Source organism: Monodelphis domestica, chromosome 2 (genome assembly GCF_027887165.1).
Source record: "Monodelphis domestica isolate mMonDom1 chromosome 2, mMonDom1.pri, whole genome shotgun sequence".
In the NCBI taxonomy this organism is placed as follows: Eukaryota; Metazoa; Chordata; class Mammalia; order Didelphimorphia; family Didelphidae; genus Monodelphis; species Monodelphis domestica.
The window spans coordinates 143,917,726-143,932,015 of record NC_077228.1 but is presented as its reverse complement, the minus strand read 5'-3'; the positions used below and the strand labels follow the sequence as shown (position 1 = coordinate 143,932,015).

Genomic DNA, 14,290 nt, shown 5'->3' with positions numbered 1-14,290 from the left:
ATCTGCCTTACTTTTTTTTACTGTGACCCTTTTTCAGTCAAATGTTATTTTAGATTCATATATTTAGTGTTAGAAAGAACCTGAGGAATAATCTAAATGGAGCTTATTTTAAAGCTAAGGAGACAGGAACCCCAGGAGGTCAAATGAGTTGCCCAAAATCACAAAGATTGGGTAAATGCCACAGGTGGGACTTGAAAGGTTTCAATCTCAATCATGCATTTTCAATTAGGCAAAATTGCTTTTTAAAATGTTTACTTTCTTCTAGCTTGATCATTTATCAATTCTGTCAAATGCTAGCTCATTTTTTAAAAACCCTTATCTTCCATCTTAGAATCTATTGGTTCTAAGACAGAAAAGTGGTAAGGGTTAGACAATGGGAGTTAAGTGACTTGACCAGGATCATGCAGCTAGGGAGTATTTGAGGCCACATTTGAATCCAGGACTTCCCACCTGCCTCTTAATCCACTGAGCTAAACAGCTACCTCAATTGCTAGCTAATTTTGAAGCAATGCTTACTATATTCCCTTTATTCCTTATAAGAAATTTATTTTTGTTCCCTCGTGGTCTACATACAAAGAAGAGGAATGGGAGGGTGAGCAAAAGATAAAGGTATATGGAATAAATCAGAAGGGTTAATTAAATATCTGTCAGGGTTTAAGGAAAAAAACAGGCAATAGTTATAATGATAAGAGTGAGACCACTCCTGCTCAGAAATGATTCAGTAAGTTTAATGATTTATGATAACTTTGGTACCAGCAACCAACTTCTTTGCCAATTTTAAAAGCTGGAGTAGTAAGTGCCTTGGGCAGCTAGGAGATACCGTGGATGGAGTGCTGGGCATGGAGTCAGGAAGACCCAAGTAGAAATCTGACCCCAGACCCTTACCTGCTGGGTGACTGGAGGCAAGCCACTTACCCTTGTTTACCTCAGATATTTCATATATAAAATGAGCTAGAGAAGAAAATGGCAAACCATGTCAGTATCTTTGAAAACCCCAAATGAAGATTAAGATACTATTATTTTAGAAGGAAAACATTTGGGGAAAGGGGTCATGAATAGTCTATCTTTAAAATGTATTCTATAAATTCCCCAGATATTTTAATGTACTACATAACCATCTACATATTTATTTCTCTGTGCAGGAACTTGAATAGATGACCAATTTTGTTAATTTATGTGCCTCCTAAAAGTACCAACTGGAGGGGTGTTCAGCCTTTTTCTAAATCACTAAAGATATCCTTTGGAACCAGGAAGTTTCTCAGAGTGGGGAAAATCTAAAGGAGAAGTACCATGAAAGTTTAAGGCCTCTCCCTAAAAACAGTTGAAATATGTTAAGGAAATGGAAAAGCTAGAACTAACACATCAACTTGAGGCTATATAATCCTTTTTAATTACGGTCCCAACTAAAAAGATGAAGAAAATAATATGTGTGTAAAAGTAAAAGCACTTTGAAAATATAACATACAATACAAATTTAAGGAACTCAAATCTACATGGGCAAACTTGAATACTGAAATAATTATCATAAAACAACTACTGAATACTAATTGTGCAACCATTATTCAGGAATGAAGCATGATTTATTAAAAGAAGCAATACGATTGCATTGAAATTCTGAGCACTCACATGTTAATTTTCTCAAGCTGTTAACTTACCCATGGATTTTTCCTCAGACTTCAATGTTTCTGTAGTTTTGTGTTGCAATTCTGTTGCAGCATCTGCTACTTTTGATTCTATACTTTTGGAACTTGCTGATTTTGATAATTCTACTTCTGAAGATTTTTGGGACAACTGAAGTTGACTTGAAAATTTCTCATGCTATGGAGCATTTAAAAATGGAAGAGAAATTTCTATGAGTGAAATCAACTAATTATTTATTTAAAAAGAAAGAAAAAGAAAAAGAAAGACTTTTACCTTAAGGGCTTCCTCAGGAACCCTCATTTCACCTCGTACTACAGTAAAAAGATTAGTATGTGCATTGGGCTAAGGAAGAATAGAATTTTAACATACTGGCAGTTATTTAAATTTTTCCAAATTAATGAAGAACATGGGCAACGTTAACAATTGGAACAAATAAAAGCAATATACATTCTTTCTCATGTTAACAACTTTAGAAGAAAATATAAATTCTCACGATAAAATTCAGTGATTTTTCTCTTTGGATTATAAGAGAAAACAATTTTTGAAAAGTTTTGAAAATGTTAACAAGAATTTTTGAACAGTCAACATAACAATTGATTTTATCCACGTGCCTAAATCATTCTAGGACACTATAAAGGAAATAATCAGTCTTCATTGCAGCTAGTGATGGCCAACAATGAAATCAAAGCATCTGGCTCAAATTAGACTGTTATCTAATGATGTCAGTGTAAAAGGAAGTATCTCATCAGTAGTTAACTAAACAGCACATCCAGATGGAATTTGATTACTCACTACTCCTGATAAAAGAAAAAAAATCATTGAACCAAACAAATTGTAGGGATATAAGAAATGCTATATAATTAAGGTCTTCACAGAAATTAAAATCAACCTAACCCACTTGAACTTCAATTTAAGTCATAACATTGAAATTTATTAAAATCAAACATTATATCTAATAACTATTTAAAAGAATAATACCTTTGGTAACTAAAGAGAATCCTTTCCCTCACAATTTCATTATATACACATACACACACACACATATCATTCAAATACATGGTCCTTTTGTAACGTATGCACTTTAGAAACAATAAATTCTAAATCACTGTTTTTTACAGATGATGAAACTGGGTCCCAGACCAGTTAGATCTTTCCTAAGGTTATATGACTTGTTTAAGGAACACAGTTCTCCTAACTATTACCTAGATTTTCCCATTACACAAGACTACCTCATATAATACTAACTTTTTAAAAATAAAAATTTCAGTTAATATATCTGAAAATGAAGCATAAATGTAGAAAAAACACTATCTCTAAAGAGCAAAAGATAAAATGGAGAATAACACCATTTTCATAAAACATTTCAATTTTGTTGTAAAATAATTTTGAATTTAAATTTTAAAATGTCAACACTATTTTTCTTGTGATGATTACAGGTTTTGTCAACTCTTGATTTTCTTTTAAAAGGACCAAAGGGAGAGTTTTTTAACTTTTAAATGAATTTCTAGGGCTACTCTTTAGAACAGAGAAGTTTTGTAGGTCAGGGAAACTCAAGAGGGTTTATATATCTGTATCACAAAGGGTCAAGCCCTTTCAGAATGATTTGAAATACATTAAAGAAATGGCCAAACTAAAACTAACTTACCCACTTACATGTCCACAAGAATTCTGAAAAGAACCTGGCTTAAATACAGATTTCTGGAGAAATCAAAAGTATATGGCCTAATCTGAATCATCCTAACCTACTTCCTCAGAGTACATTCCTAAAGCAGTCACAGATTCTAGGAATAGAGGTCAGAATTCCCAGGAGTTCTATGTAGCTTCCTGTTGTAGAAAAACAAAGTGGTGATAAATTATGACTAATTGCAGCAGCGTAGAGAAATATTAAGCTGGAAGCAATGGTTTGCTAGTTGGGATGAGACCACATAGCAAGGAAATGCAACTGTCTCCCGAAATCCCACTCATGCCTTATGATAAAAATCTTCAAAAGTTGTTGTGGCTGAAAAACGTAACTCTTGTATTCTACAGTAAAGCTAATAGACAATTTAAAGTTTTTAAAAGCCTGATAGACTTTACCAGAGCTTACAATCCTTTGAGTTGTTAAAATCAAATTTGATTTTATGTGTTAAAATCTTTGACAATCAAAGATTCAACTCAACATTTAATACCTGTGTCAAATTTCTATTTGCACCAAACGTTCTGACGTAAAGTAGGCCCATAACTTAAAAGGATGCTGGGTAAATGTAGTTCAGGTGTGTCAAATTTCTATTTTCATATACCTCATAGTTTTGCATAAGAACCTAAAATATGCCATAAAAGAATACTCATGGTCCATTCAAACCATTATTAATCAACTAATTTTTTGTAGTCTCACCATGGAAAGATTTGTGAACAAATATATATATATATAATAAATATAGGTATATATGCATATATATATATATATATATATATATATATATATATATATATATATATATACATAATGTCAATCTCAAAAGATATCAGGTTAATTCCAAAGCAAATAATAGATCTAGCATCTTACTCTTTTTCTAAGTCTTCTTGAACAAATTTCTATATATCTCATGAGTTAAGAAATTGAGTTTATAATCTATTTCAGCTTTTCCTTTATTTGCTGTTTCTTCATTTTATGTTACAAAACTTGTTTCCTACACTTGGAATTGAAAGGATGTATATAACATGCTAATTTCCCCTTATTTTTAACAAGTAATCTTTTCAGAACAATCAAAATTTCTTTCACTCCTTATATGACATTAAGAGCTCTTTGACATTTAAATTTTTTTGTTTCTTTCTGTTTATTCTTTAGATGGATAGCTCTTCTGTGCGATAAACTATTGGCAGATAGAACCACAATGGATTATTCCAATGCATCCTGCATACACACACACACACACACACACACACACACACACACACACACACACACACACACACACACACACACACACACCCCATGACTTTGTATAAGGATAGGATATTTTTGTTTATTTCATAATGTTTTTCCTTATGAAGCCTGGTTTTTGGCTTAGCTATTTTGACTACTGGGTCATTGTCTTCTAGTAAAAATACAGAACTCTTACAGATTTTTATTGCAATTTTCCCATATCTTTTTGTGATAAGGGGCTTCTCTGTTGTCAGGTGAAGTCCTTCTGATAAACTTCAGGGAAAAGAGGGATCAGAATTACAGGACATTTCAAGAAATAGCCACTACCAGACACTACCTACATTCTATAGATTTCCCATAAAAATTTATAGTTAGTAATGTGGCAACCATCTTGGAAAAAACAATTAATGGGTCAATATTAATCACCCTGGAAGGCAAAGTGACATAGTGAATATGGCACTGGGCCTGGAGTCAGGAAGATGTGTGTTAAAATGTGGCTTTAGACACCGACTAGCTGTGTGACTCTGAGAAAGTCACTTAATCTCTCAATTTTCTCAGCTAGAAAATGGGGATAATGATAGCATATTCCTTCTAGGGTTTCTGGCAAATAGTGTGTAAATAGTCTGTTCATTCGTTTGTTCCTTCCTCCCTCTCTTTTCTTTCCTTCCTTCTAATTGGCAGACAATTTTAAATTACTAGACCACAGCTTAAGAGTTTGTCAGGCTAAAAATATAGGTTGGATTGATTCCTCTAAATTACCTTATGTTTTTCCATTCAAAAAATAATCTCAGTAGGCCTTTTACCAGACAGCAGAAATTGATTGGAAATTCTACCAGATACTTCCTTTTCAAGATCATTATTTAATTTTTTTTCATCCAGAAAGTTTCCACTTTTCCTTACCTTCTGTTTTTGTGCTTCTATGCCAAATTTCTATCCTAGACACATTTTATCTAATGTCATGGAATTGTAAAAAACAGATAGGTGGTGGAGAGCATTTGGGTAAAGCCTAATGGAGGGAACAATAAAAATGATATTACCCTCAATAGATACAGAAAAGAGAGAAAGGAAATAAATGAGGCATTTGAGAAAATAGATCACAAGCAGGAATAAATGTACCATATAGTTTATAGTGATAGACTTTAATTATCTATCAATCTATCACCTACAACCTTCTCAAAAGCAGAGCAGTTAACAATTTCTTGGCTGGCCTAATGAAAATTCTCTATTTCAAAATGTACAGGAATCCACAAGGTGATTATTGCCTTAGGATCTGAGTCTTTGCCAAAAAGGAGGAATTTATTGCTAGAATAGAAATAATTAACCATGGTAAGCAAGTAAGAATTCCATGTAAATTTTGTAATAGATGAGAGAAAAGTCAGGTATATGCTGATTTGAATACTAGATTTTAGGAGAAAAATTTTAAGAGGAAAAAAAAGAAAGGAAAGAAAATCTTATGAGCTAACTTTCTACATAGGAAATTAGTTTAGGAGGGATAGGAACATGAAAAAAAAGAAAATTTGTAAACAAAAAGGAATCAAACAAAATATAAATGGCTAAATTGGAACATAAAATAAGACAACCAGAAAGCATCTAGTTCAAGTCAACAGATTCAAAAGAACTGCATCACACCCATATGAAAGGAGCTTTATGAACCTTTATGGAAAAATATAGAGCATAGAAGAAGTGCTATCAGACTAGTGAAAGAAAAATGTCCTGATTTTTTAAAAAAGTGAAGGAAAATTTTTCCACACACAATGTTAGAATAAGCTTGATTTAAATTCCTGGAAAAATTCAAGAACATACTACTAAAGGGAAGACAAGTGATCACAAAGACTTCTCAACAAGTGGTCATGCTACAATAACCTCATGTCAAGATGTTGGCATAATACCCTGGTTTTTTTTATCTTTTCTGCTGCCATGGTCCATTCTCCTGTTATGAGTTAATATTATGGAAGTTTTAGAGGACTCTATCAACTCAAATTGACAATATGCTATGGTAGCTAAGAAAATTAATGCTATCTTAAGGTAGGGGATGTTAGTTCTGTTGTATTTTGCCTTAGTCAGACTGTGTCTAGGGTACTAGGTTTGGTTCTGGGCACCACATTTTAAGGACAACTATAAGTTGGAGGGCATCCATGAATGCAAATGGGATACTGAAAGGCCTTAAAACTCTGTCTTTGGGGTATTGGGTTACTAAGAAATTTTAGCATGGTGAAGAGAAAACTAAGGTATATGTCGGGGTGGGAAGGGATTCAGTATAATAATAACCATTTTCAAGTATTTTATGAAACATTAGGTAAAACAGACATTAGGCTTTCTCTGTTTGACCCCAGAAGACAAGGGTAGAAATAACTGATTATTCAATTAGCATTTATTAGGTCCCTACTATGTGCCAGGTACCACATTTCAGAATATAGCAAGGAAATTTAAGAAAGTTTTCTTAAATGAGCAATGAAAAAATTTACAGAATATGAAAGAAAGAGATATCATCAGGAAAATCAGAGCTATAAAAGGAACATCTCAGGTAAAAATAGGCATAATAAAACACAAAAATGGTAGGGATTTAACAGAAGAAGAAGAAATTAAGAAGAGGCGGCAAGAAGACAAGATAACTATATAAGAAAGATCTTAATATAATCAATAACCATAATGCTGTGGCTACTGACCTGGAGAATGAAGCCAAGTTGGCCTTAGTAATTGCTGAAAATAAGGCTAGTGCAAGTGATGGAATTATAGCTGAGCTATTTAAAATCTTAAAAAATGATGTTGTTAAAGTGCTGCATATGCCAGCAAAAGAACAGTTTACATCCTAATCCTAAAGAAGGGCAATGTCAAAGAATGTTTGATTTATAGAATAGTTGCATTCATTTCACATATGGGCAAGGTTTTACTTTAAATTATGCAAGCTAGGCTTCAGCAATATGTGAACCAAAAATTATCAGAACAGCAGTCTTGTTTTCAAAAAGACAGAAGAACAAGATCAAATTGTCAACATTCAATGGATGATGGAGAAAAGCAAGGAAATTTCAGAAAAAAAACATCTGTTTCTGCTTCATTAACCATACTAAGGCTTTTAACTGTGTGTAACAAAATGTGGTAAGTTCTTAAAGAACTGGACCTACCAAATCATCTTACTTGCCTCCTGAGGAACCTGTATGCAGGCCAAGAAGCAACATTTAGAACAGAACCTGGAATAACTGATTTGTTTAAGATAGGAAAAGGAATAGGATGAGGCTGTATATTGTCACCTTATTCATTTAACTTATATACAGAGAACATTATGTGAAATGCCAGGATAGAAATAAAAATTGTAATTAAGGTTGCCAGGAGAAACATCAACAGTCTCAGATATGCAGATGATACTACCCTGATAGCAAAAAATGAAGAATTAATAAGTCTCTTGTTGAAGATAAAAGAGAAGAGTGCAAAAGCTGGCTTGAAGCTTAGCATTAAAAAAAACCCCAAACCCTAAGATTATGGCAACTGGCTTCATCACTTCCTGGCAAATAGAGGGAAAAGAAATGGAAGCAATGTTAAATGTTATATTCTTGGGCTCAAAGATCACTGCAGACAATAATTACAGCTTTGAAATTAAAACCTGCTTGCTCCTTGGAAGGCAAGGCAGCAGATTAAAAAGCAAAGATGTCACCTTGCCAAAAAGGTCCATATAGTCAAAGTTGTGGTTTTTTCAAAAGCAAAGAATGGCTGTGAGAGTTGGACCATAAAAAAGCTGACTGCCACCGAACTGAAGCTTTCAAACTATGCTGCTGGAAGAGGCTTCTGAGAGTCCCTTGAACAGCAAGGAGATCAAATCAGTCAATATGTAAATTATTTAAGAAAGCATGAAAATAATGAAGATCAAAAGTTGTTGTTTTTTCTTGGGACTTTTTAAGGAAATATGGAAGATGTTAAAATCATACATTTTACTATGGGAAGGAGAATACTGTGCATAGAGTATTTTTCTGATACACATTTAAAATATTCTTATTTTCAATAAATATTCACTTACCACCATAATGTTTAAATAGGTTTAATAATTAAGAAATGAACATAATGATGCTTTAAAAGAAAATTTTGTAAAAACTATACAAATCACATTTCATAAGGATATCATATCCAAATCTTAGTTTATCCTCAAGTTTCAAGGTGATATAAGTCTGTTCTGGGATCCTTACATCATTCACAAAAGTCTAGAAGGAAAAAAAAAGTAGAACGGATATTAAGTTTTATTCAGAAGAGATACTTCATTTTTAGTAAATCTGAAATAAAGCCAGTACAAAGTTAATACTAAATGTTGAAAAGCTGACAATATGAGATTCACTAGTCATGTAACAGTTTTCTAGTAGGAACTTAGCTATTGATGAAACCTTGTAATGACCTAAAAAAAAATAATAATTCATTAGAAAAAAGCCAAAAAATGAATGTTTCCAGAAGTTTTAAATTAACTGCAGTAGCTAACATTTATATGATGTTTTAAAATTTGCAAAGCACTTTATATATTATCTCATTTGATCCTTACAATTCTGTGATAAAAATGATTATTGCTCGTATTTTATAAATGATGAAAGTACAAATGCAAGAGGATTAGTGACTAGTACTAACTACAACTTTCACCAACACAGGTGTTTTTGACAAGTCTTAACACTTTATCTACTATACACCTACCTGCCTCAAATAAATTATGATGAGAGAAAAGTAAAAATATATATTGAGAATGTCTGAAATGTAGTAAGCACAGTAATATATGACATTCAACATTACTACAATTTATATTCTTTCCAAATAGAAATAATACTGATAATTAGTTTATAAATACAGTGAACAAAATATGTTAGTTGTTATTGTTGTTCAGTTGGTTTGTTCATGTTTGACTCTTTATAACTCTATTTGGGGTTTTCCTGGCAAAGATACAACAATGTTTGCCATTTCCTCCTTCAGTTCATTCTACAGATAAAGAAACTGAGGCCAACAGGGCTAAGTGTCTGGGGGCAGATCTGAACTTACAAAGATGAGTCTTCCTGACTGTAATAGAAAGTATTACATATTCCACTTTTTGGAAGAGACCTTTCCAAATCTCCCTCTCACCCTGTTGCTAGTACCTTCACTAGGAAGATTAAATTCTATCAACTTCATATATTTTTTTAAATGTCTTTCCCCTTCAAATGTGAATTCCTTGAGAGTAGGAACCATGTTTTTGCTTTCTTTAGTATCAGGTCTTATTACAATTAAAACATTTTTTAAATTTCTGTTTTCTGTTTCTTACATGAGTATATTATTACTGAACCCCCCCCCCAGCTATTTTATATCATAAACAGTGATCTTTGTTTCTTAGAGAAGAAAAAATAATAGCATATTTGATCCTTATATTGAGAAAGTCTGAAAACATGTGCTATGTGAAAACCTGTGGCTCTTTCACCTCTAATCCAGGAGTATACTGAGGATATCGTCTTATATTTCCTGCTTGAGCTTTATAATTCTGTGACTTTTTTTTTTGGAGGGTATGTTCCCTAGTACATTATTAAACATATAATAAATGTGGAATTGACCAATTGTTTCACTTTCTTTCTTTGAAATCTCTTCAATTACTAGAGATTTAACCATAATCTTTATTCAAATAACTCCTAAATCTCTACCTCAAGTTAGATATCCCAAAGACATCTAAAATTCAAGATGTCCTCAAATAAACTCATCATATTGTCCCCTCTCAAACTTTCCACTCTTTCATAATTCCCTTTTTCTTTAAAGGGCACTACTGTCCTTCCAGGCTCCCAAGTTTCTACTCAGACATTATCTGAGATTTCTCACTCCATAATCAGGTACCAGAAAATGTTTCTACCTTCATCAGATTAATTTTATCACAAGCCTACCACCTTACTTTGAACTTAACCTACACACACCTAGATAATCTAATCACTTCTACCTCACCTGACCAACTGTGGAAGGAAAAGAATAAGAAAAAGAAAACTCACTAAAAGCACTAAAGAGCACACTCCAACCACTCAGACAAACTCCTCAACCACCACCCTGAGTCTTCAGACCCCTCTCTCTTTAAGGAAACCATCCAAGTTCCCTCCCCTCAGTTCTCATATCTACCAATCACTGTCCATCAATTTCCCTGTGCCAATGGAGGCTCTAGCTTAACCCAGGACCGCCCAGAGGTCTCTGGCTTTGCACATGTCTGTTGAAGGTCATATTTTCAAATAATTAAATCTTTGATCCTTTGCCACAGCCCTTCCTAAATCCTGTTAACCTGAGTAGGGTAGAGATTGGAATAATTAAATTTTGATCTATGCTGCAGCCCTTCCTCAATCCTGTTTGGACTGAGTAGGGTGGAGATTGATTCCAAGTATCTCCATTGTATCAATTCTAAAATCAATCATGATTCAAAGAAATTCCTGTTCTATGCTTAAGCATAGGTCAAAGTCCTTTCCATTGTTCAGCAAAAGGTTTCTGTCCTAAAGTAATCTTAACAAGGGAGGAGGAGGAAACTCATGCCAATGGGGTTCACATTCCAATAGACTATCAGTAAGAAATTTTCCAAGTATGAAATTTCCCAATGGTGAAATTTCCAACATTTATAAGTCTAAGGAATTTTAAGGTTTACACTGTCTACCTGCAATTGGAGGAGATAACATTGATGCACTAATTCAGTGAGCAGGCCATTTAACTACATTTTTCACTCTGCATAATGTCCTTTATAGAAGTCTACATCTATGTATTTAAACATTCTAATAAAATAATCTAGCATACTGTAGTGATTCTATTCTCAAATAACATGGAATAAAAGTTAAATATTTCCAATATTTGAAATTTAGTAAAACAAAATTTTAAATGAATTTAAAATCTGAATCCACTTTGGGTACTTAGTTGTAAGAAACAAATATTCATTATAGTGGTCTCTAACTTTGGTGTACATATTTACTATGTTGAGGAATACATTAGGTATATGTATTTAGCCATAAGAAACTTAACATTTTTGTCAATGCTCTGAAAAATACAATGAATCTTATGATTATCAAATCTTTTCCCGTTATACTGTCATTTGCTCTCATTAGTTCACTCATCGTCTTTATGCTAATAATTCCTAAATCAATTTATCTATCCCTCTCTTCTCTGCTGAATTCATCTTGCATCTCCAATTATCTATTGAATACCTTGAACTGGAAGCCACTGGATATATTTTAAATTCATTATGTCTAAAATTGAACTCATGTTTCTGTGCTCCCCATCCCCTACCCCAACCCTCACCTCTTTCTAACTTCCCAAATTGCTCTCAAGTTATAACCATCTTCCCAGGCACCCAGGTTCAGAATCTTAATGTCACCTGTGACTTTTCATGCTCTCATATCTTATATCCAATATTCTATTAATTAATTAATCCAATCTCCCCAAGGTTATTAATTTTACTTATATAACATCTCCTACAAATTTTATCTTCATAACATCTCTTCCAAATATTGCTTTCTTTCCACTGATACTGCTACCACCCTGGTACATCATATCGCCTCTCATTTGGCTCATTACAATAATTTGTTTGTTGGACTTCCTGCCACAAAATGTCTCCCTACTTCAATTCATTTTCCTCTAGGGATGCCAAAATGATTTTCCTAGCATGCAGGTCTGACCAGGTCACCACTCCTTCCATAGTCCATAAAATCCAGTGGCTCCCTATTATCTTTAGGATGAAATATAAAATCCTCTATTTGGCATTTAATCCTTTCACAACTTGGCTTCTACCTACCTTAAAATCTTAACATTTTACTTTTCTCCATCCATTATATGAAACTATCTATCTACACTCGTCTACTTCAAAAGTGTCATGTTCAATTAATTTTATCTCCCAACTTTGTGTACTATCTAGAAATCTCTTTTCCTTACTCATCTTCTGTGGCTTACTTCAGGACAATTCAAATCTCACCTTCTATAAAAGGTTTTTCCCACTCTGAGATTATCTGCTACTTACAATGTCTATATTTTTTATACACCTAAATATTATATCCTCCATTAGAATGTGAGATCCTTGAAGGTAAAAACCATGTTTTTATGTTTCTGTGAATCTATAGTACTTAGAACAGTTCCTGGCACATGGTTAAATATTTAATAAATGTTGACTACCTGACAAAGTTGATGCAGACAAACACACTAGATAACAAGAGAAAGTATCTTCCAAAAAGTCTATAAGTATACAATGAGAAGGTACAGCTGGTAATATGAAAAGGACCCTAGGGTTTTATGACTTTTACAAGCTCAATGAGTTATATGAAGGGATGCATAATGTCTAGGCTCTGTTAATAGTATACTCTAGTTATTTTACATTTACGGTTGTTGAGTTCAGTTCTTGGCACAATACTGTAGGAAGGACAGATAAAAAAGAACAGATGATCATCAGTATTAGTATAAGAGAATAACAAATTAAAGTACACTTGATTTTTTAGGAAAAAAAGACATTTGGGGATTTTAAAAATAGTTTGCATATAGTGGTAAATGAAATAGTTAAAACAAATATTAACAAACTATTTACTTACCCCATTTAGACTACCCAAATCTTTTACTAAGTGTTCATCTGCAGAGGCATCATAGTTGACTACAGCATGTTGCTTATCCACACTGCGTGACTGAAAAACAAAGAGGAAAGAGTATCTTAAAAGATAATTTTAGGGGGGAAAAGGAAATTTAAAAATATAAACCCCAAACATAAAGTTTTTTAACTTTTTAATTAATATTCCAAAACTATATGACTAATACATGAAATGCACAATATAAACTGATAAAGTAAAATTTGAAGTATATTTTAAAAAATTAGTGTTCACAAATTCTAACAAGAATCTTCCTTTGCTGAACTAAGAGAAAAAATTTTAAGTTATTTTTCTCTACATAAACTACCATTGAAAGAAAATTAGGAATAAACATTCTTTTATTGTCAGTCTCCACTGAGCTTTCTTTGTACCTCGGGCTTTCTCTTCACTTATGCCATAATTGGCTTTACAAAAATTATAGCACAAATTGTGAGGGAAAATAAAACAAACATTAAAAATAGAATTACTCTTGTTTTAAGATACTGTTTCTCATTAGTAAAGGAATTCCAAAAGGGCTGAAGAAATCAAACTTTAAAATAAATGTTGTAGAACCAGCTACTGTTTGAAATATCAAATAAGATATAGTTCACAAAACGGGTAAGATAACCTCTCTGATTTCCTGAGCTTTATAAGCTTCTATACTTTATTTTCTGAGACTTGAAAATCTAAGAGAATGCTAATAAGGAAACCAAATATATCAAGACTCAAATAAATGTGTTTGTGGTAGATAGCCTTGTACTTTGGACTTGTGATTTGTTGTTTTCTCTTTTGATATATGATGTCATATACGGGTAGAAGTAATAAGAGCTGATAAGATGAGCCATAGGCTGGAAAAGAGCAAAAAAAATTTTTTTGGTCAATGTCAGTCCTTCAATAAGTTTTTTCTTTTTTCTTTCTTTTTTTTTCAATTTATGCTTAGCACACAGATTACTAAAATCTTGTACTACTTTGTGAGGCAGGAGATGACTTTAATAGTCAACAAGTATTTACTGACATAATAGCACTGCATCACGGAAAGGGACAAAGTATAATGTATGGTCCAGGACCTCAAAGAGTTCACAATTTAATTGAAACTAGTGAACAATAAAAGCCAGTAAATAATTGGAGGTATAGGGGCTGAATTGATGATTTATATATGTATGGAACATGTATAAGAAACATTCAGGTG

General features: G+C 32.8%; 1 protein-coding gene across 28 annotated transcripts in view; it reads right to left on the bottom strand.

Moving 5' to 3' along the window:
• Nucleotides 1-14,290, bottom strand: part of CEP170 (centrosomal protein 170) — a 177,441-nt gene that overhangs the window by 92,600 nt on the left and 70,551 nt on the right. For all 28 annotated transcript variants that reach the window (XM_007481532.3, XM_056814151.1, XM_056814153.1 and 25 more), the window contains 4 exons: nt 13,072-13,161; nt 8,658-8,736; nt 1,915-1,973; nt 1,656-1,818 (listed from right to left, as the gene is read on the bottom strand). In XM_007481532.3, the coding sequence (XP_007481594.1) occupies nt 1,656-1,818; nt 1,915-1,973; nt 8,658-8,736; nt 13,072-13,161 (391 nt within the window). The remainder of the gene's footprint in view (nt 1-1,655; nt 1,819-1,914; nt 1,974-8,657; nt 8,737-13,071; nt 13,162-14,290) is intronic.